The sequence below is a fragment of the Oncorhynchus mykiss genome, chromosome 1 (assembly GCF_013265735.2).
Source record: "Oncorhynchus mykiss isolate Arlee chromosome 1, USDA_OmykA_1.1, whole genome shotgun sequence".
NCBI classification, from domain to species: domain Eukaryota; kingdom Metazoa; phylum Chordata; class Actinopteri; order Salmoniformes; family Salmonidae; genus Oncorhynchus; species Oncorhynchus mykiss.
In genome coordinates, this window is record NC_048565.1 from 61,685,794 (window position 1) to 61,710,070 (window position 24,277).

Here is a 24,277-nt window from a genome sequence, read left to right on the forward strand (position 1 = left end):
GCCCAAACAGTTCCCTTAGGTTAGGGGACATTTAAGGTAAATCCTTATGAGAAACACTTCAGGTGTATTATGCACGCAGGCCCTGGCACTTATTTCACCATTATAATAGGTCTATATTTAAATTTTATGAAAGGATCTTGATATGTGACACAACAATTCCATCCATTGACCTTTGATTCAAGTCTATGGTGTAGTGTTTTGAAATTTCTAGATTGTTTGAAGAATTGTTCATTTGTAAGTTCACTTGCAATGTCATCCAAATATCATTCATATATTTTATTTAAAGAGGAATGATTTAATTCAAGAGTACATTGAGAAATGTTGGATGTGAGCTGACTCCTCTCTCATGAGATGTGAGACTATCAGCATCAAATGCTAATCAAGAATAACAATGCAAGGGTCAATGTAGTGTCAATGTAAAAGTATGCATTTTTTATCACAGCTTGTGCTTTGGAGTGTTGACAGCTTGGAGTCACATTGGCATGGTTGCAAATAAAATGTATTATTTTGAAATGGTCTATAATTGAGTGATTTTATAATATATTGTGATATGTTGCTGTCCTTGCTATCGAGTGGTTCTACGTGGCCTACTCCAATCTAAACCTCTCCTTGTATCTTAACCATCACTTACATCTTAACCCCATGTCTTATTTGAGACAAGCAACACATGGTAGATCTACACGTCCCTGTGGAACAAAGTAAAATTGACACACTTTAGGAATGAATAATAGAGTGAATAACTTGACGAGGGGTGTTTTTTTTTTAGGTTTAATACATTCCATTCAATGTCCTGTTCACCAGCAACTGCGTGTTTTTCACTATGGGAGCATACACTGAGTATACAAATATTAAGAACACCTGCTCTTTCTATGACATAGACTGACCAGGTGAATCTAGGGGAAAGCTATGATCCCTTCTTGATGTCACTTGTTAAATCCACTTAAATCAGAGTAGATGAAGGGGAGGGGGCAGGTTAAAGAAGGATTTTTAAGCCTTGAGACATGGATTGTGTGCGTGTCACTGAGGGTGAATGGTCAAGACACAAAATATAAGTTCCATTGAATGAGGTATGGTAGTAGGTGCCAGGCACACCAGTTTGTGTCAAGAACTGCAACACTGCTGTTTTTTTTACACTCAATGGTTCACCACCCAAAGTATGCCCAGCCAACTTGACACAACTGTGGGAAGCATTGGAGTCAACATGGGTCAGCATCCCTGTGAAACGCTTTGGACACCTTGTAGAGCCCATGCCCCCGAATGTTCTGAGGGCAAAAGGGGGTGGGGGGTTCAAAAGCTGGGCCTAATTGTCTTTGTATTTTTGAAAGTTACGAGTTGGTGGATCTTATTTGGAACAGTCCTTGAAAAGAACCGTCCACCAATAGGTGCGCCAGGCAAGGTTAATAAAGTGAACCTGGGCCAGAGATAACAGAGAAAGTAGGAGATAGGAATCCCATTGTTGACTAATCGCGTTGAAGGTGTCATGCTGCTGTTGCTAAAATAATCTTCGCGCTATCTCTTCTCAAAGTCACTAAACCGGACTATTTTCCTCGGAAGTACGTAATGTCACGATTCCAAAGCTCGGCGATATTACAGACAACACAGCAGTTATCTTACATCTCAGAAAACATGTGTAACGTTATACTTGTTGTTCACGAAATTCATGCTAATGTTGGGTTTTTGATTTAGTGCCCAATTCACTCATGAATGAGTTTTCCATGCCCCAAAGTAGCCCAGAATGCACCGCGCGGTCCATTTACGATGCATGTGCAACGTACATCGTGACCGTAATACTATTTTAATGGCGTTTCCCATCTCCTCAGAAGTATATCTGCATGGGCCAGTTCAAGAACGGTGTGATTATGGTGACCCAGATGGAGATTGTATATGGCACATATTGATCCACAACCACCACACCGGAGAAACCTTACCTCAAAAGCAATTGAACAACGGTTCGCACCGTTTCTGAAAACGTGTCGTTCAGTACCAGTTTCGATGTTCAGTAAAATTCGCCACGCAACGTAGCAAACGTTGAATCGAACTGAACAAACCTCCAGTGGAAGTAAATATCGGATGACGATATAAGGTCACGTGTGATTGTTTCTGCAGGAAATTGACAGTGTCGGTCTTCAAAATGGAAATGATTAGCCAGCGACATTTTCACACATTGAAGAAGTTTCTCACCTGATTTACGCTATGCTTACTTTTTGAACTACGATATCAAATAACCAAAACAAACGTTAGCTAACTTGCTAGGGCAACGTGCTGTCAGCAACGCTAGCTAGCTAACACAACGTTACGTTAGCTAGCTAGCCAGCCAGCAACATTTCTCTGATAGCTAGCCGGTTTGGACCACAGTTATATTTACAGGTTTTGACATACACGGTCAAAATGGAGCTGTTTCAAGCCAAAGACCATTACATTCTCCAGAGTGGCGATCATGCTCTTTGGTGTAGCCGAATAGATGGGACCATGAATGTCAGACCTGGTAAGCAAAATACGTTTGTGTGTATATATATATATATATCTATATCCCATCTATCTTATCTATCTTTTTTTTTTTTATAGCTAACCTACATCATCTAACGTTATCTATCTTTCGGGCAGCAGAGCCATTGTAATGATATAATTTAAGTTACAATGTCAAGCCCACGGCATGAGAATTTCATCTTGGCTTGTTGTCTTTGTTATCCAAGTTAACACTGCTATACACGTTTACAATGACAGCTCTGTAGGAAGCTGTGGCTCGGACAGCGCATCGTACTTAAATTCCAGTGCGTTTCATTACATTTTTTTGTTGTTGATTGTAATGTAATTGTCTAGCTATCTGATCTGCCAAGTTATTACCTCTTTATTGCCCTACTTTTATGAGGAGTGCTGCCCCGTTGACCTGATATTCGGGATAACCAGGCAAAGTGATGCTGATGTTGTGCAGAGCTAAGACGCTCGAGGGCGACAGTAAAAATGATTTAGCAGCAGGGGTTCCATTCAAATCAAATCTAGCCATGATTCGGGAAGCAGATGATAATGTCATTGTTCCGTATGTTTAAAAAAAAAAAAAAGTATTTAAATAGTGAAGTATTGAACAAAACAGCTGTTAGGGCTCATAATTGTTTCCCTCCATTCGTTTTACATAAGATTTATTTAACAGATTCATGTGGCTACATGGTTAACCATTCTTTTCCTGAAATACCACTTAAGCATCAGGTCCAGTGGTTCCTTATTTCCTTATGCTGGATTCCACATAATCAGACTAGTTAGCTGCTCACTGCTACACACTAAACTACCTTGCTGGACTTGTTCTGCTCCAGCATGGCCTGCACCCCAAGGGTCTTGTCAAAACACCTCCTCTTCTCTGTGACGAGTTAAGCCGGGAAAATTCCGAGCAAAGCCTACAGCTGAGCCTGTGAAGCTTGCCTTTCTGTAGTAAAAAAAAGGCAGTTGGGAGAGGGAGCAGCCATTGTGTATTGATGTGAATGAGTACCCTGTGGGCTGGCTGAGGTCACATGGGTGTGCAGCCAGCCTGAACAGGTTTGGGTTGCACCGCTCTTCCATTATTTAATTGGAAAAGAGTTTCTACTCCTCATTGGACCTGTTGACACGAGCACTGCCAGGAATTTCCACAATACACTTCTGAACATCTATGGTTGAGTTTCGCCCTAATGTACTGTAGCGTGTCTGTATCATGAACAAACAGAGAGAGGTATGTAGGGGCAGCCCTTATTTTCCACCACCCTGCCCGGTCTCCAATGCTGAGGCCGGTACACAGAGTTCTCTGGCTCCATGAAACAGGAAGAGTTATTGTCTGAGCTGCCTAGATGTTCTTCACTCTCCACCCTCTTTGTCGCCCATTCATGACTCAACTCGTCAAGGGTGTGTCAAGCAGTTGAAGTCTAGTTTTCTGTTATAAACAGTTTTAGTCAGCAGCATCAGCCAGATTCTTTTGTAGGCTAGCTGTGATGTAGTCATTTGGCAGTGATGTCGTCATGCCCCAGTGCATCATGTTACCTCACTATATTTTTTTAAAGAATGGAAACTCACACTAGCTAGGTTTCCATCCAAGGCCTGTGATCCTCTGTAACCTGGTTTTCATACCTCTGTTTCAGAGGCAAAGAAATTGTTGTGTATTCTCTACATCATTTGTACTATTCTACCCAATTGATAACACATGTCTTTTTGAGCTCTGTGAATAATCTCTTGATGCAGTAAATACTTCTGAACTTGGCTGCAGACAGTATTAGCTAGCTACTGAGTGCATACCGGTGATGCTCCATGATTCCTAACAGTACAAACAGATACCCTCAGTCCAAGCCTAGCATGGAAGGCGCAGGAAATTGTCCACAGCCATGTGTGGAATGTAAATATTTAGGCCGCAATCCATCAACTATCATCAAACTGCTTCATTGCTCTTAGTGTGTAGAGCAATTTCTCTTAGAACATGTCTTTGCTTTGTGTTCACTCCACAAGTCTTTATTTTCTCTGATTGTCTCTTCTCTATGTTATTTCAGCAACAGACCTGCTGTTAGCTTGGAACCCAACGTGTTTAGGCCTGGTTGAGGGTCTCGTCGGGAAAATACAACTTCATACAGGTAAGTGAAATGGTGTGGGCCTTGTGCTACACGTGCCAACATTTGACACAACTGGATCATTTGAGACGTGATTTGACATGTACGCATGCTTTGAAATGTTGCGCTGTGTGGCCCCCTTGCACAATATGGCCACAACTGTACCTTTATTCTCTGAAACCATGCCTTCTGTTCTTATTAGCTTGCACTTTTTGTTTTATAGCTTTCAAACCTCATCAGTGGTCCTCAAATACACAACACAAATCCCCCCTAACAAGCCCTAGAATGTAGCCCTAGGCTAGCCCTGGGGCTTGGCTACAGGCTAGTATGAGTAATGTTTGTGCGGTAGATGCTTTTGGGGCGACTCATCGTGAAAACACCCAGGATTACTGGATCATTCTATTGCCTTAATGAGGTTTTGGATTAATTGTAGGAAGAGCCTCAGTCCTCAGAAATGCGAAGTATTTTCTTATGTTGTTTATGCAGTCTTTATTTACACTCACAAAGGTGTGCTAAATGATTTGAGGAAAAGGACTGAGACATAACTGTGAAAGATGAGTCAGTCGATGAGTCGGTAAACAAGTTCTTGCAGATTATCTTAAATAAATGTCCGTTTGACTTGATAATGCTTAAAGCTGTCAGTGTTGGAAGTTTGTTCTTTTTTTCCCTTTATTTAACCAGGTAGGCCAGTTGGGAACAAGTTCACATTTACAACTGTGACCTGGCCAAGATAATGCATAAAAAGGCAAAGCAAATGTATTCGGAAACATAATACATAGGTTTTTAGAAGAGAACAGCATGCAAATACTTCTGATTCTAACAAACCGTGCTTTTTCATGGGTGAAATTTCAGTTCGCTTAGCCAGATGCCCCGTTTCACCACCACATGAGACAGCAGACTGTGAGAGAGAGAGAACAGCCGATGTAGTCACACCTATCGGAATGTGTGTAATTCTGTGCCTGTGATGACATATCCTTTACCCCTTTCTGTTGGCAGATCTTCCTCTGGGTCTCATACTGATCTGTCAGAAAGTGCTTGTTGGCCAGATGCCAGGTGACCACAAAGTCTACAAGATCACCAAGATAGCTGTCATTCCTCTGTCTGAGGAAGAGCCTCTGGATCTGGAGCTGGAGGTGAGAGACTGTGATGAGGCCTGTTTTATCTGGGCACTTTATGGATCCCTGAGCACTCAAGTAGTTTTGGGCCTTTTTATGCAGTTTACACACGCAGCAGTTAACACATTACAATAGCACACCAGTGGCTACTTTAGTCTCCTTTTTAAATCTAGGCTACAGTCATGAGATGTAATGAAAACCATCGCTATCGTCTAGGCTAGCTTTAGTTGTTTTACATTTTATGATTGCATTTCCATGTTTCTAGTAAAGTGTCTCGATTGCCCTGTTTTGATTGATACCTTGAGTCGCTACCAATTAATCACTTTTTAAAATGGATATCACAATAGTGTTATTTTGATCTCGGAGGAATCGGGATTTTGCTTAGATGCCAGTCTTACAGGTGAGCCAGGATGATGATGATGATACATATACGGATAAAGATGATGAGGATGTAAGTGAAACATTTCCAGAGAACGGGATGTGTTGGATAATCGTTTCTCTGGTATGTTTTTAGAACATAGCCCTACATACTGTCCATACCACAGAATGATTATTCCACCCCGTCTAGGATAGGAATTCAGTAGCCCTGTGAAGTTGTGTTTGGAAAGAGTTTTATGAACCACTAGTTTTGGATGTTGTTGACTGTTTTTTAAAATTATTTTATTATTATTATTATTTTTTTTGTAGCTTTGAATTGATTTAATTAGCTAGAAAACTCATTGAGACCCAATTAACCCACAGATACCATACTGATTAGCTGTCATTCAACCTTTTAGACTTGTCCACAAGTATATTCCCGATTGTCTGTCATTCCCTCTACATACATTTACATATATTTGGAATACTTTCATCATGCACTCAATTATAAGGAAGTTTAATATCAGAATGCTTTGGTATGCTCAATTAGCCTAATCTGAACTGAATGAATGGTAATGCCTTCAAATGGGTTAAAAGTGAGTTATTTCCCAGAGTTCATATTTCAATTCCTGTTACGTATCGATATAGCGGAAGATGACGCTGGTATCTTAACAACGTACAATTTCATAGAAAGTGGGATAGAAAGTCTGCTTCTCTTCACTGTACTGCAGCGCCAGCTGTGCCATCAGAGTTCCTGGGTTCGCGCCCAGGCTCTGTCGTAACCGGCCGCGACCGGGAGGTCCGTGGGGCGACGCACAATTGGCCTAGCGTCGCCCGGGTTAGGGAGGGCTTGGTCGGTAGGGGTGTCCTTGTCTCATCGCGCACCAGCGACTCCTGTGGTGGGCTGGGCGCAGTGTGCGCTAACCAAGGTGGCCAGGTGCACGGTGTTTCCTCCGGCGCATTGGTGCGGCTGGCTTCCGGGTTGGATGCGTGCTGTGTTAAGAAGCAGTGCAGTGCGGCTTGGTTGGGTTGTGTATCGGAGGACGCATGACTTTCAACCTTCGTCTCTCCCGAGCCCGTACGGGAGTTGTAGCGATGCGACAAGATAGTAGCTACTACAACAATTGGATACCACGAAATTGGGGAGAAAAAGGGGTAAAAAAAGAAAGTCTGCTTCTCTTTCAGCTTTGTAAGAAGCATCACTTTGGGATCGACAAACCAGAGAAGCTGGCACAGTCTCCAGATGAGTCGAAGTTCCTGATGAAAACGCTGAGTCAGATCAAGTCTAATGTTGGGGCTCCCACGAAGAAAAAGGTAAAACAATGTTTAGTACTGTGCTCAGATATCCCATGTATTATCATCTTACACACCAGTTGTACATTTTGGAATTGGTACATTTGCTGTTTTTACACTAGTCCATTTTTTTGTAAATTGGACAGTATACGTTTTTTTTTGTTCATTTACATTCTTTCCTTTCCATATTTTTTATTTTGACAATTTAATACCATCCCTGTCCATGCCCACCACCCAGTATTCCCCTGCCTTTCAGGTCAAGGAAAACAAAGAAAAGGAGCGTCTCGAGAGGCGGCTGCTCGATGAGCTGTACAAGATATTCATGGACTCTGATTCCTTCTACTACAGCATGACCTATGACCTCACCAACACTGTGCAGCGGCAGGGAGACACAGAAAAGTCAAACTTGCCCCTATGGAAGCAGGTTAGGAATATATCTATACTCTGAGGACACAAGTCGCATTAACTGAGACATTTACTAAAATGCCGCATTAAATTGGGTCGCCACTTTGAGATGCCTGGTTTAAGTACAGTAGTATTAAACCACACATATATTTTCTGTCTTTAAGATCAGTAGTTTAACTGCGCTTCGACAAGTCAAATTAAGCAATTATGCTCGACTGATAAGTTATTTTCCTCTTCAAGGTGGATGACAGATTCTTCTGGAACAAACACATGGTCCAGGAGCTCATCGATCTGCAGGTTTGATGAATTTCAAGACTGTTTTTGACAGGAATGGATTGACTAGATATCAATTTGTCAATGTTCAGGTATAAGAGTGCTGATGGTCATAGTGCACTAGTGTGGCAGAGTCACTTCTGCAAAACCCTGTTTGAACAATAGCGAAATGTTTTAGCAAGGAAACGCTTAGTGGCAGCTATTATTGGAGTGATTGAAATGTTATGTTAATTATATATACTGAACTACTGAATTCCCTCTTTATACATCTACATTTGGCATCACTGTATAGAGTTTGTAACTTTTCTTGTTGTGTTGCAGGTTCCAGAGGTGGACTTCTGGGTGACGCCCATCATCCAGGGCTTTGTGCAGGTGGAGGAGCTGGTGGTGAACTACAACGAGAGTCCAGATGAGGAGAAGAACAGCCCCGACACGCCGCTCCAGGAGCTCACCTGCGTGGACGACATCCACCCGCGCTTCACCGTGGCCCTCATCTCCCGCCGCAGTCGCCACCGTGCAGGTACAATACAGAGGTCAAAGGTCATGGCCAAATTGCTAGGTTCGAATTGCAACAGTTTGATAAGCAGATTTGTACCTTTTTTCTTAAATAGAACTTGAATTACTTGATGATTAATAAACAATATTTTCTCTTCAACTTACTTAAAATGTCAGAGAAAACATTACGTTCTCACGTAACTTAAGCCAGTTAAGCTCATTGGAGGGGGGAATGAATGATCCTAGTTTTCTTCTCCCAAAAGGGATGCGGTACAAACGCAGAGGGGTGGACACAGACGGCCACGTGGCTAACTTTGTGGAGACCGAGCAGCTGATCCACGTGCACAACCACTCACTGTCCTTTGTGCAGAGTCGCGGCTCGGTGCCCGTCTTCTGGAGCCAAGCAGGCTACCGCTACAACCCCAGGCCTCGGCTGGAGAAAGGTCAGCGGGATATTTCCAATCCAAAAGAAGAATTGGGGAATAATGGGTGTGTTCGTTTTAAGCACGCCCTGTCCCCCTTGTGGGGGGGTGGAGTTTTCTTTTCAGAGCTAATGGAATGGTCTTAAATGTGCTAACTCTGCCCGTCCAGGACACTGGGCAAGCTAAAACGAAAGCACGTGACCCCCCGTCATCGTATACTTTCCCCTTTATAATCATCACTACTTGTTGAGTTTATGTGCAATTTCCAGATTACTTTTTTTTTAGGTCGTCTGTATGACAGGGATTGTTTTCCTTACAATGTACTGTCTGATTTGTCAGGAGAGAAGGAGACAATTCCTTACTTTGCTGCTCACTTTGATGAACAGCTCAACCTTTACAAGAAGCAGGTGAGAAGCATCTGCCAGATAACATCGGCATTACTTTAAGTCTTTAGAGTCTAAGACATTGGGGGAGGAGGGGGGTGCTAAACTGACATGGAATTGTTTTAAGATGGTTATACTTTGGATCGTTTAGCTTTTTGATTTTGAATTTTAGAACCCCTTTAAATAAAATTACATTAAAAAAAATCATAAACAAGGTTTTGAAGTGTCAGATATTTACCCCCTTTTTTGGGGTAGGCACAAAATGGCCTTCATACTTTCATTTGTTTTGTTTTTTAAACCCTACCGGTTACTTTCAGATGAGTCCCATGATACTTGTCGGGGTCAGAGTCTCCCCTTTCCATAGAGGGATCATAATAGTTTTGTAGGTCAAACCATTCGGAGAGAGAGAAGACCGATTTTCAGGATGTCTTATCAAATCAAATGTATTTATATAGCCCTTCGTACATCAGCTGATATCTCAAAGTGCTGTACAGAAACCCAGCCTAAAACCCCAAACAGCAAGCAATGCAGGTGTAGAAGTACGGTTGCTAGAAAAACTCCCTAGAAAGGCCAAAACCTAGGAAGAAACCTAGAGGAACCAGGCTATCTGGGGTGGCCAGTCCTCTTCTGGCTGTGCCGGGTGGAGATTATAACAGAACATGGCCAAGATGTTCAAATGTTCAAAAATGACCAGCATGGCCCAATAATAATAAGGCAGAACAGTTGAAACTGGAGCAGCAGCACGGCTAGGTGGACTGGGGACAGCAAGGAGTCATCATGTCAGGTAGTCCTGAGGCATGGTCCTAGGGCTCAGGTCCTCCGAGAAAGAGAGAATTAGAGAGAGCACACTTCAATTCACACAGGACACTGAATAGGACAGGAGAAGTACTCCAGATATAACAAACTGACCCTAGCCCCCCGACACACAAACTACTGCAGCATAAATACTGGAGGCTGAGACAGGAGGGGTCAGGAGGCACTGTGGCCCCATCCGAGGACACCCCCGGACAGGGCCAAACAGGAAGGATATACAGTGCCTTGCGAAAGTATTCGGCCTCCTTGAACTTTGCGACCTTTTGCCACATTTCAGGCTTCAAACATAAAGATATAAAACTGTATTTTTTTGTGAAGAATCAACAACAAGTGGGACACAATCATGAAGTGGAACGACATTTATTGGATATTTCAAACTTTTTTAACAAATCAAAAACTGAAAAATTGGGCGTGCAAAATTATTCAGCCCCCTTAAGTTAATACTTTGTAGCGCCACCTTTTGCTGCGATTACAGCTGTAAGTCGCTTGGGGTATGTCTCTATCAGTTTTGCACATCGAGAGACTGAAATGTTTTCCCATTCCTCCTTGCAAAACAGCTCGAGCTCAGTGAGGTTGGATGGAGAGCATTTGTGAACAGCAGTTTTCAGTTCTTTCCACAGATTCTCGATTGGATTCAGGTCTGGACTTTGACTTGGCCATTCTAACACCTGGATATGTTTATTTTTGAACCATTCCATTGTAGATTTTGCTTTATGTTTTGGATCATTGTCTTGTTGGAAGACATCTCTGTCCCAGTCTCAGGTCTTTTGCAAACTCCATCAGGTTTTCTTCCAGAATGGTCCTGTATTTGGCTCCATCCATCTTCCCATCAATTTTAACCATCTTCCCTGTCCCTGCTGAAGAAAAGCAGGCCCAAACCATGATGCTGCCACCACCATGTTTGACAGTGGGGATGGTGTGTTCAGCTGTGTTGCTTTTACGCCAAACATAACGTTTTGCATTGTTGCCAAAAAGTTCAATTTTGGTTTCATCTGACCAGAGCACCTTCTTCCACATGTTTGGTGTGTCTCCCAGGTGGCTTGTGGCAAACTTTAAACAACACTTTATGGATATCTTTAAGAAATGTCTTTCTTCTTGCCACTCTTCCATAAAGGCCAGATTTGTGCAATATACGACTGATTGTTGTCCTATGGACAGAGTCTCCCACCTCAGCTGTAGATCTCTGCAGTTCATCCAGAGTGATCATGGGCCTCTTGGCTGCATCTCTGATCAGTCTTCTCCTTGTATGAGCTGAAAGTTTAGAGGGACGGCCAGGTCTTGGTAGATTTGCAGTGGTCTGATACTCCTTCCATTTCAATATTATCACTTGCACAGTGCTCCTTGGGATGTTTAAAGCTTGGGAAATATTTTTGTATCCAAATCCGGCTTTAAACTTCTTCACAACAGTATCTCGGACCTGCCTGGTGTGTTCCTTGTTCTTCATGATGCTCTCTGCGCTTTTAACGGACCTCTGAGACTATCACAGTGCAGGTGCATTTATACAGAGACTTGATTACACACAGGTGGATTGTATTTATCATCATTAGTCATTTAGGTCAACATTGGATCATTCAGAGATCCTCACTGAACTTCTGGAGAGAGTTTGCTGCACTGAAAGTAAAGGGGCTGAATAATTTTGCACGCCCAATTTTTCAGTTTTTGGTTTGTTAAAAAAGTTTGAAATATCCAATAAATGTCGTTCCACTTCTTCACTTGATTCTTCACAAAAAAATACAGTTTTCTATCTTTATGTTTGAAGCCTGAAATGTGGTAAAAGGTTGCAAAGTTCAAGGGGGCCGAATACTTTCGCAAGGCACTGTAACCCCACCCACTTTGCCAAAGCACAGCCCCCACACCACTAGAGGGATATCTTCAACCACCAGCTTACCATCCTGAGACAAGGCCGAGTATAGCCCACAAAGATCTCCGCCACGGCACAACCCAAGGGGGGCGCCGGGGGGGGGGGTGCCAACCCAGTTTGTCTTATGGTCTGACGAACACCGCTCTAGCTCTGCAACCTTTCACCGCTGTGGAAGTGTGATACTGGCGGATGCGGTGGATTGAAAAAACAATATATCTAGCTTAAACTAACGGATTTGGATGGGGATTTTTTTGTTATGTCACTTAGGTTGGTGCATCAATCGACTCTAAAGGGGTTAATATCAATGCCAAAGTTTGAGTTTTCATTGAACTTAGCCGTATCTAAATAAAGACTTATCGTAAATAGTGAAGTTGATGCAATTTACAACTGTTTTGACAGGTCATCATTAACTTAGTGGATCAAAGTGGGCGGGAGAAGATTATTGGCGATGCATATCTCAAACAAGTCCTTCTATACAACAATCCTAACCTGACATATGTCTCTTTTGACTTCCATGAGCACTGGTAAGAAAATTGCTGCACAGAAACAATCTTGACAGCACAGATAATTTAATCGAATAAGTACATCTAAATGAGGAAAGAATAACTTAAACTACGATACTTGTTATTTATTATAGTATGCACTTCCCCTGTATATATTTAATTGGTCTTCTTCTGTCTCATCAGTCGAGGTATGAAGTTTGAAAATGTGCAAACGCTGACAGATGCAATCTCCGATATTATTGCAGACATGAGATGGGGGTGGTAAGTGTGTGAGTGTATGTCATCCCAAACCCCAACAGAGACTCCTTTTAATGCAAGTAAAAATCCTCAACTAATCAGTAATCGATAGCGCATGTGGCTCCATAGTGCATCACAGTGTATACTCCTCTGTCAGGGTCGACCAGGCAGGAGTCATCTGCCACCAGGAGGGCATTTTCCGGGTGAACTGCATGGACTGTCTGGACAGGACCAATGTAGTCCAGGCTTCCATCGCTCGTGCTGTAATGGAGGCACAGGTGAGATTTCTCCCCGCTTTGAACGTGTATCAACTTAAAGCTGAGGATGTCATAACATTGCATTTCCTAGTGCTCTAATACAGATTTGAACTAAAGTCTCTGGGTTAGACACATGGTGTGTATATATATCAGATGAAATATTAAGGTGAAAGACCAAATGTAAAAACAACCTCTACTTTTGAGTGGAAGTGCAGTGCTCTGGCAACCTGTCCATGGTGACTGATGGTTAACTGTATGTCTCTGTGTCCCTCAGCTGAAGAAACTGGGTGTGATGCCCCCTGAGCAGCCTCTGCCCCTCAAGTGCTACAGGATCTACCAGGTCATGTGGGCCAACAACGGCGACACCATCAGTAGACAGTACGCCGGCACGGCCGCCCTCAAGGTAACATAATTTGCATGTGTGTTTTAAGGTAATATTAGGTTTACGTCTTGCAACAGTATGCCGTCTTGGTTCTCCACGCTGCCTGGGTAAATGTATCGAGTAATAAAACATATTTGCCCAGTCTTGTTTAACTACCAATTATATGAGGCCTCTGCAATTTGCAGGGAGAAATGTACACTACCGTTCAAAAGTTTGGGGTCACTTAGAAATGAACTTGATTTTTTTAGTTTGAGAAACAGACACCTCACAAGAAGGCCAGCGTCCCCGGGTCGCCTCTTCACTGTTGACGATGAGACTAGTTTTTTACGGGTACTATTTAATGAAGCTGCCAGTTTAGGATTTGTGAGGTGTCTGTTTCTCAAATTAGACACTAATGTACTTGTCCTCTTGCTCAGTTGTGCACTGGGGCCTCCCACTCCTCTTTCTATTCTGGTTAGAGCCCGTTTGCGCTGTTCTGTGAATGCAGTAGTACGCAGCATTGTTCGAGCTCTTCAGTTTCTTGGAAATTTCTCGCATGGAATAGCCTTCATTTCTCAGAACAAGAATAGACTGTCGAGTTTCAGAAGAAAGGTCTTTGTTTCTGGCAATTTTGAGCCTGTAATCGAACCCACAAATGCCGATGCTCCAGATACTCAACTAGTCTAAAGAAGGCCAGTTTTATTGCTTCTTTAATTAAAAAAACAGTTTTCAGCTGTGCTAACTTAATTGCAAAAGGGTTTTCTAATGATCAATTAGCCTTTGAAAATGATTGACTTGGATTAGCGAACACAGCAGTGGTGGTTGCTGATAATGGGCCTATGTAGATATTCTTTTAAAAAAAAAAATCTGCAGTTTCCCGCTACAATAGTCATTTACAACATTAACACTGTCTACACTGTTTTTCTGATCAATTTTATGTTAATGGACAAAAAAGGGACATTTCTAAGTGACCCCAAACCTTTGAAAGGTAGTGTACATCAGGAGGATGGCGAAAATAATTTATAGTCCTCCAGACTCTTATTTTGTCTTCTGCTTAGATTAGCTGGTAATGCATGATCTATAACCATGGCATAACATGAGCACATTTTCTACATTATTTATGGGATTCACCATTTTGTTCTTGTATAATGGCCTGATCAGTGTTTTCCACTAGCGCCCTGGCTGTCGTCTATACAGTCGATTACAAAGTCAAACTCTGCCGGATACTTTTCCCACCTAACTTATCTAGCCTACTTTTTTTATTTTTTTATTTCGGAAGTCCGGGGAAAAAAGTATTCCGAGCCCCCTCCGGCTAGAATGAAAGATATGAATTAACTTGGCTTTCCAATTCGCAAGTCATAAAAAGAAAAGTCAGCCTAGCCCTCTCCTGCTAGAATGAAAGATATGCATCTTCCAGCGATCTATTGATAGGACAGGTGCCTGTCAGTCACAAAGTGAGGGATGACAGGGAAACACTGCTGGTTTGACAGTCTGCTGTCTTTCCCGGTACCTGGGTGTCTATGCACAGTTGAAGTGGGAAGTTTACATACACCATAGCCAAATACATTTCAACTCAGTTTTTCACAATTCCTGACATTTAATCCTAGTAAAAATTCCGTCTCTTAGGTCAGTTAGGATCACCACTTTATTTTAAGAATGTGAAATGTCAGAATAATAGTTGATTTATTTCCGCTTTTATTTCTTTCATCACATTCCCAGTGGGTCAGAAGTTTACATACACTCAATTAGTATTTGGTAGCATTGCCTGTAAATTGCTAAACTTGGGTCAAACGTTTGGGGTAGCCTTCCACAAGCTTCCCAGAATAAGTTGGGTGAATTTTGGCCCATTCCTCCTCACAGAGCTGGTGTAACTGAGTCAGATTTGTAGGCCTCCTTGCTCGCACGCGCTTTTTCAGTTCTGCCTACACATTTTCCATGGGATTGAGGTCAGGGTGTTGTGATGGCCACTCCAATACCTTGACTTTGTTGTCCTTAAGCCCTTTTGCCACAACTTTGGAAGTATGTTTGGGGTCATTTGCGACCATGCTTGAACTTCCTGACTGATGTCTTGAGATGTTGCTTCAATATATCCACATAATTTTCCTCCCTCGTGATGCCATCTATTTTATGAAGTGCACCAGTCCCTCCTGCAGCATGCACCCCCACAACATGATGCTGCCACCCCAGTGCTTCACGGATGTGGTGGTGTTCTTCGGCTTGCAAGCCTTCCCCTTTTCCCTCCAAACATAACGATGGTCATTATGGCCAAGCAGTTCTATTTTTGTTTCATCTGACCAGAGGACATTTCTCCAAAAAGTACGGTCTTTGTCCCCATGTGCAGTTGCAAACCGAAGTCTGGCTTTTTTATGGCGGTTTTGGAGCAGTGGCTTCTTCCTTGCTGAGTGGCCTTTCAGGTTATGTCGATATAGGACTTGTTTTACTGTGGATATAGATACTTTTGTACCCGTTTACTCCAGCATCTTCACAAGGTCCTTTGCTGTTGTTCTGGGATTGATTTGCACTTTTTGCACCAAAGTACGTTCATCTCTAGGAGACAGAACGTGTCTCCTTCCTAAGTGGAATAACAGCTGGGTGGTCCCATGGTGTTTATACTTGCGTACTATTGTTTGTGGTACCTTCAGGTGTTTGGAAATTGCTTCCAAGGATGAACCAGACCAGACTTGAACCAGACATTTTTTTTTCCTGGGGTCTTGGCTGATTTCTTTAGATTTCCCCATGATGTCAAGCAAAGAGGCACTGCGTTTGAAGGTAGGCCTTGAAATACATCCACAGGTACACCTCCAATTGACTCGAATGATGTCAATGAGCCTATCAGAAGCTTCTAAAGCCATGACATAATTTTCTGGAATTTTCCTAGCTGTTTAAAGGCACAGTCAACTTAGTGTATGTAAACTTCTGACCCACTGGAATTTTGATACAGTGAAATATTCTGTCTGTAAACAAAGTAGATGTCCTAACCGCCTTGCCAAAACTATAGTTTAACAAGAAATTTGTGGAGTGGTTGAAAAACGAGTTTTAATGACTCCAAGCTGAGTGTATGTAAACTTCCGACTTCAACTGTTTGCAGTCAAATGTATTTACACGGGCGGAGAAGGCATGATGCTCCTTTATCGTCTGTGTGAGTCAATTTGCAGGTCCCATATAATGTGGTAACGATGAATCAAAATCCACTTACCCTATTGTTTTCTGGCACTTTCATTTTCCTTTTGCGTATTTCTGATGCTGCCACGAAGTGCTGGCTCATATCGGCTTACTGTGATTTGATTGATGAATAACAAGCTTGACTAGTTTGTACGTGGTGTTCGAACTGACTGAATAAAGTCGATCTCGTATATCCTTGCCATTCATAAATCACACCAAGTAGTTTATATGTCCATGGTATCGCATCAGGACAAATAAACTAAAGATCTCGTTTGTATTTTTCATATGAAGTCTGTGTAGCAAAGCCTGCTTCATTTTAACACCTGCTTCAATCATACCTGTATTAAAGATAGCTTTAAAAGGAAGCTTGAAGTCTGTGGAAGTCAGCAGACTCTTATAAGATTATTTAAGAAGAAATCTGGGTCAGTTGTTAAACAAGTGTTTATTTTACATTTTTATAAATGACATGCTGCAATTCAGAGTTCCAAACACTTGTGGAAATGTTTTCACTAATTTAACTAATGGCGTATAATCTCTTAACACATACAGTTGAAGTCAGAAGTTTACATACACTTCGGTTGGAGTCATTTAAAACTTGTTTTTCAACCACTCCACACATTTCTTGTTAACAAACTATAGTTTTGGCAAGTCGGTTAGGACATCTACTGTGTGCATGACACAAGTAATTTTTCCAACAATTGTTTACAGACAGATCATTTCACTTAGAATTCACTGTATCACAATTCCAGTGGATCAGAAGTTTACATACACTAACTTGACTGTGCCTTTAAACAGCTAGGAAAATTCCAGAAAATTATGTCATGGCTTTAGAAGCTTCTGATAGGCAAATTAACATAATTTGGGTCAATTGGAGGTGTATCTGTGGATATATTTCAAGGCCTACCTTCGAACTCAGTTCCGCTTTCCTGACATCATGGGAACATCGAAAGAAATCAGCCAAGACCTCAGAAAAAAAATTGTAGACCTCCACAGGTACACCTGAAGGTACCACATTCATCTGAACAAACAATATTACGCAAGTATAAACACCATGGGACCACGCAGCTGTCATACCGCTCAGGAAGGAGACTCATTCCTAGATATGAATGTACTTTGGTGCGAAAAGTGCAAATCAATCCCAGAACAACAGCAAAGGACCTTATGAAGATGCTGGAGAAAACGGGTACAAAAGTATCTATATCCACAGTAAAAACTAGTCCTATATCGACATAACCTGAAAGGCCGGTCAGCAAGGCAGAAGCCACTGCTCCAAAAAAGCCAGACTATGGTTTTCAACTGCACATGGGGACAAAGATCGTACTTTTTGGAGAAATGTCCTCTGGTCTGATGAAACAAAAATAGAACAGTTTGGCCATAATGACCATTGTTATGTTTGGAGGAAAAAGGGGAAGGCTTGCAAGCCGAAGAACACCATCCCAACCGTGAAGCACTGGGTTGGCAGCATCATGTTGTGGGGGTGCTTTGCTGCAGGAGGGACTGGTGCACTTCACAAAATAGATGGCATCATGAGGGAGGACAAGTATGTGGATATATTGAAGCAACATCTCAAGACATCAGTCAGGAAGTTCAAGCTTGGTTGCAAATTTGTCATCCAAATTGACAATGACCCCAAGCATACTTCCAAAGTTATGGCAAATGGCTTAAGGACAACAAAGTTCAGGTATTGGAGTGGCCATCGCAACACTCTGACCTCAATCCCATGGAAAATGTGTGGGCAGAACTGAAAAGGCGTGTGCAAGCAAGGAGGCCTACAAACCTGACTCTGTTACACCAGCTCTGTCAGGAGGAATGGGCCAAAATTCACCCAACTTATTGTGGGAAGCTTGTGGAAGGCTACCTGAAACGTTTGACCCAAGTTAAACCATTTAAAGGCAATGCTTCCGAATACTAATTGAGTGTATGTAAACTTCTGACCCACTGGGACTGTGGTGAAATAAATAAAAGCTGAAATAAATCATTCTCTCTACTATTATTCTGACATTTCACTTTCTTAAAATAAAGTGGTGATCCTAACTGACCTAAGACAGGGAATTTTTACTAGGAATAAATGTCAGGAATTGTGAAACTGAGTTTGAATGTGTTTCGCTAAGGTGTATGTAAACTTCCGACTTAAACTGTAGACCCAGAATTTAATTGAGCATCTGTTCTGTTTTGGTTTATTTCTCCATTTGAAAAAGTGCCCATCACACAATTTTAGATTTTTTTTTTTTAAATGTAACCTTTTATTTTTTCAAGAAAATTTGGCCTACGTACTGTTCTGTTTTAATAAAATACATAATTTGAAGGACAAAAGTAATTGTCTATTCATATCTTACAGTAAAATTCTTTAATTTCAAGAGAAGACAAGTTAACAGTGTGATGTTCTCTTACTTAGAAAATAGTCCTGATCATATAGGCCTAGACTATATCCCATTAAAAAAAAACAAATTCATACATTTTCTGGAAATCCAAACACAATACTGCAACAAACGAAATAAAATTTAAAAAATGTATTTAACCTTTATTTAACTAGGCAGGTCAGTTAAGAACAAATTCATACATTTTCTGGAAATCCAAACACAATACTGCAACAAACAAAATAAAATTTAAAAAATGTATTTAACCTTTATTTAACTAGGCAGGTCAGTTAAGAACAAATTCATATTTACAATGATGGCCTACCCCTCCCAAACCCGGACAATGCTGGGCCAATTGTGCGCCGCCCTATGGTACTCCCAATCACGGCCGGATGTGATTCTGCCTGGATTCGACCCAGGGACTGTAGTGACTCCTCTTGCACTGAGATGCAGTGCCTTAGACCACTGCGCCACTCGAGAGCCAAATAAAGTGTTCAATAATTTAACTGTGTATTTCGGATGGAATCAAGGCATTAGGATGTACCCAAGGCCACCAAAATATGGCTTGTTCGGCCATAAAATTCATAGCCGGGGGATCCTGGCTGGCTAGTTTTTCTATTTGGCTGGTTGCTCCATATACTTGTGGAAAACACTGCTGATAAAGGCTGTTCTTAAGGGAATAAACTTTTTTTTTAAAAGGCAGTCGCATGAAAGGCTATTTGTTCTGGTTTAACTTAAAAGCCTAGTGCAGTCAAAATTCAGTTTTACCTGTGTTTTGTATCATATTGTACAACAGCGGATGAAACTAAGACTGTAAAAGTGTGACTTTTCGATCAGTGTTATTTTCTTGATAGTTGCTGGTTGAAAATAAATCAAATCTACATGGGACTTTCTAATTAGCCCGTTTTGATTGGGCGTAAATTCTCGGCTTGCGTAGGGACATCAACCAGGCGGGAAATTGGTTAATAGACCAATAGTAAAGAGGTCCAAACCTCTCTGCCAATAACTGCTCTTTTTTTTTGTTTGGCCTTTCCCATTCAGACCACTCCCAGACAGTCCTAGCTAAATATTTGCTTAAGAAAATGTTTTTGCAAAAAACAAACAATTTTTGCCCATTTTTTCATGGAAAACTAGTACACATATTGATACCTAGAAATGGTTTTATATTGATATAAAAATGGCTGCATTGGGCTTTAAGACAATTGTTGTGCAGACTGAAAAGGGGAAAATTGAACAATGTTTACTCGACACAGCCCTAAGTCAGGAAGAGTATAAAACAAATATAAAAGAGATCAGACGGTGACTCTAATATCTTGCTTGTTTTTTAACATGCTCTGTCTGTAATCCATTTTATAAAGGGAGACTTCACCAGAACGGGGGAGAGAAAACTGGCCGGGGTGATGAAAGATGGCGTGAACTCAGCCAACCGTTACTATCTGAACCGCTTCAGGGACGCATACAGACAAGCAGTCATTGGTAAGGAAATACCTGTAATACTTTACTTAAAGCCTGCGGTTATAATGCTTTATGATGCAGTTGGGATTCGTTCTAAGACATGAATATGTATGACCCCCTTATGTCTTAATATCTCATAATGATCCTGACTAAAAATCAATAGCCAGTTAAATATAAAACATGGACAGACATAAACATATTATGAGCCTTATTATAAGACACAGGTTCATATACGATTATAACAAGTTAAAATGCATTATGCCGGCAGGCTGTAAGTACAGTAAAGTGTTATCAAAATGGATTCCACCCTCCGTCTCAAAACAATGATTCAGTCCTAATCAGTTTTAGTCTCAAAAGTGTGACTCGACCGTCCTCGTTCTTCAACCTCCTCTCTCCAGATCTGATGATGGGGCATCCTGTGACGGAGGACCTATACTCCATCTTCAGTAAGGAGAAGGAGCATGAGGAGAAGGAGCAGGAGAGCCAGAGAGTAACCCAGGAGCAGGTCAGCCTCCTGCTGCAGACCTACATGCAGCTGCTGCTGCCCGACGATGAGAAGTTCCATGGGGGCTGGGCCCTTATCGACTGTGACATGAGGTTAGTGCTGGAACAATCTATAAATCAAAACTCTAACCTTTAACACTGAAATCCTTTCGAAGAGCTCGCTCTTGTAGCTTGTTCTCCCAACACTTTGTTAGCTAGCTCAGTTCAGTTCAACTTTATTTATCCCCTCAGGGGTAATTAAGACACCCTTCAAAATCAACACCTTGAAAGTGTTTATTCCTCAATAAATTGTTAATGTGGAAAGCAAATGTTTCTCCTCATCAGCCTTATTGATGCAACCAGCAAGGATGTGGATGTTCTCCTGCTGCTATCCAACAGTGCATATTACGTTGCCTAGTAAGTGCCTGTATTTTTTACAGAACAGTAAGAGAGTCAATTACATGTATTTTAGCTGTTCCTTATATAATTCTGTTTATTTGTTTTTACAGTTATGATGAGGAAGCTGACAAAGTTAATCAGTACCAACGCCTCAACCTAGAGGGTTTGGAAAAGATTGAAATAGGTGAATGTTTCTAGGGGAATTTAACTCCACCAAGTGAAAATTCCAAAATGTAGACCGGATCTGAGTCCTTCACAGCTTCATGATTTATTTTACACTGTAAAGCTACTAAGCACACACTATCGACATGGTTTTCATTATTGAACACAAATTCTGAATGATGCAACTACTCTATTTATTTTTTTATTTTTAATTTTTTCTTCTACAATTTTTATTTTCCACAAACATCTTAGTTACTTGTGAATAAAGCTCACAACATGTCCTATGTGTTCTTTTGTAGGCCCAGAACCCACTCTGTTCGGGAAGCCCAAATTCTGCTGTATGCGTCTACACTATAATAATGGGGAGACAAGTGGTTATTTTCACACACTAAGGGCCCTCACAAGGAATCCTGAGGATGATGGTAAAGGTATGGGAAGATTTCATTAAACTGTCAGCATAAAACTAGTCGACCATGAATAAAACCTGGTAGATTGGAAGCGCACTGCCCGTATATCTCAAAAACAACCTGAAATCCTTATCCTGACAGGCTTTGTGGGAATTATTCATTTTATTTCAGACACGTTGCAGTGCATCGCAGAGATGCTTCGCCTAACTAAGCAAGCCATGGGACTTGACCTACAGGTGGTTGAAAAGAAACTGGAGAGGTGAGTTGGAATACATTATCACTCTATCTAGATCTTCAGAATATTCTTCTCTTGCAGTTCAGTATGTCTATATTATCCCTTTTACACATGTTTTCCAAAAATATCTCATTGTCATGGATGTACATGATAAACAGAAGCCCTGGCTAAAATACTAAGACAGTATAGTGTTCATTTTTGTTCAACTTTCATTTAAATAAAAATATTTTCTAGCCAGGGCTTCTGTTTATCATGAATGTCAATTAGATTATTATTATATATATTTTTTTTAACCATTTGTTTCAGGAGGCACAGTAAACCTCACGAGGACATCATGGGCATCCAGGGCAGACACCCAGACCAGGTCCTGGGCAGCTCTGGTCTGGCTCAGGGCAAGAGCTTCCTCCTCAACAAGTTCTCCTCCCTCAACCAGAGGGTGAAGAAGTCCAACGTCAACATGGGCTCCTTCAAGGGGAGACTGGGAAACACCTTCTCCACCAAGCCGGATGTGAAGGTGAACTTTCTGAAACCCACCATGGGGGTCACCCTCTGGAAGTCTGATAGCAGCTTGGAGACGTCGGACGGGGCCAACATCGGCCCGGCTCTGAAGGACCTCTGTGACAACCACTCAGAGATGTCATCAGACTCGGACTCCTACAACTCGGACGAACAACTGCGCTCCAGCTCCTTGGAGAATGTGGACTACGTGCTGCCCAGCTGCGGCATCGTGGCGTCGGCTCCGCGACTAGGCAGTCGAGGCAGCGTGGAGCTCAACATCCGGGTCACTGGCTGCGACAGTAACAGTAAGCCGGAGGCTCCGGCTCTAGCCAGTCCTGAAGACCAGTCCCCCGGGGTTACCTCGGAGGCTGAGGAGGCCATCCTGATAGACTTTGGAACTCCAATTGATGCCTATTGCCACCAATTCATCCAAGACGCGCAGACCAAACCTGTGGAGGTGTTTGGGGAGCAGGTGGCTTGTAGCCTTCCCACACAGAACCCACAAGTCCCTCCACATGCTAAAGGCCCCCTGGCCCCAGACGGACACCCAGGTTCAGATCAGCAGGAGGAGGAGCTCCAGCTCCCTCCCAGGCCGTCCCAGCTAGATGTTGCCTCCGGCCCCAATCTCCTGACCGTCCAGAAGCCCATCTCTGCAGCTTCCGGCAGCTCCCAGAGGAGCCTGGGCTCTCACATGGAGGGCAGCCTGGGCCCCTCACCCGCCGACAGCAACGGCAGTCGCGTGGTCTCCCCCTTTGCCAAGATCAAGAGCTCCATGGTGCAGGTGGCCAGCCTGACCCAAGCTGGACTCACCCAAGGCATCAACTTTGCTGTGGCGAAGGTGCAGAAGAGCCCAGAGCCAGAAATGGCCACTCTAAACGAGACCCAAGAGAACGAGCTGAAGGCAATGTTTACACAGTGCCAGACCAGGATCATACAGATCTAGCACTTCCCAAGTTGTAGCCTCTAAGCAGGTTTTTGTACAGTTTCTATGTGACTTCCAGTACAGTAGCGTAAGCTGACTCGGCTAAGAACCCCACTCTTCAATTTCCTCTATAGTTGACATGACCATGTTTACAGCCAGTGTTGTGTAGTGTGTGTATAATACTCCAGCTCTATATGACAGAGTCCTTAATCCTGTTGCATTTCCTTTCGAGAGATTTTCCAGATATATTTGCATGTCAGGCTATTGGTAATAACAAAGGCAGGTAATACCCAGTGTATGTTGAGAGGCAAGCTCTGGATTTATCATTTTGGTGATCCCATATGTGCAGTGCACCAATTTGGCATTTGTGATAATAGGCCTAGTTTATAGCTCTGTTACCAAAAGAAGTTTTTGACAATTTTTCTCAGAATTTTCAAAGGGCAGCTCCATGTTAGATAGTCCCCTAATAAGAAAACAAACTGCTTGTAGAATCAGTGTTGCTGAGTTTTTCCCTACCGATATTGGAAATGTACCAAGGTAGGACTTAATCAAGGTACAAGAACTCCGGTTAGAGTATACTGTTTTGATATGTAAATATTGTACTGTATGTACAGTGCCTATCATACATATTTATCCCCGTTGGATTTCTTCACATTTTGTTACACACGTGGGATTAAAATGGATTTAATTGTATATTTTTTTGTCAACGATCTACACAAAATACTTTGTCAAAGATTTCCATTGAGATTAATGTAAAATATAGCACTAATGTATCTTGATTTGATAAGTACTCACACTACAGCTGTGTCTTGGGTAAGTCTCTAAGAGCTTTGCCCACCTGGATTGTGCAATATTTGCCC

At 42.1% G+C, this 24,277-nt stretch overlaps 1 protein-coding gene across 1 annotated transcript; it reads left to right on the forward strand.

Moving 5' to 3' along the window:
• Positions 1-1,772: 1,772 nt before the first annotated feature.
• inpp5f (inositol polyphosphate-5-phosphatase F) lies at positions 1,773-24,276 on the forward strand. Its single transcript, XM_021607193.2, has 20 exons — positions 1,773-2,485; positions 4,506-4,586; positions 5,559-5,695; positions 7,220-7,348; positions 7,584-7,751; positions 7,973-8,029; positions 8,327-8,525; positions 8,764-8,943; positions 9,262-9,329; positions 12,379-12,503; positions 12,666-12,743; positions 12,877-12,997; positions 13,251-13,379; positions 20,215-20,332; positions 20,710-20,908; positions 21,140-21,211; positions 21,304-21,377; positions 21,655-21,783; positions 21,934-22,021; positions 22,304-24,276. Exons 1-20 carry the CDS (start codon positions 2,389-2,391, stop codon positions 23,436-23,438), a joined length of 3,384 nt encoding a protein of 1,127 aa, XP_021462868.2. The 5' UTR covers positions 1,773-2,388; the 3' UTR covers positions 23,439-24,276.
• Position 24,277: the final 1 nt, after the last annotated feature.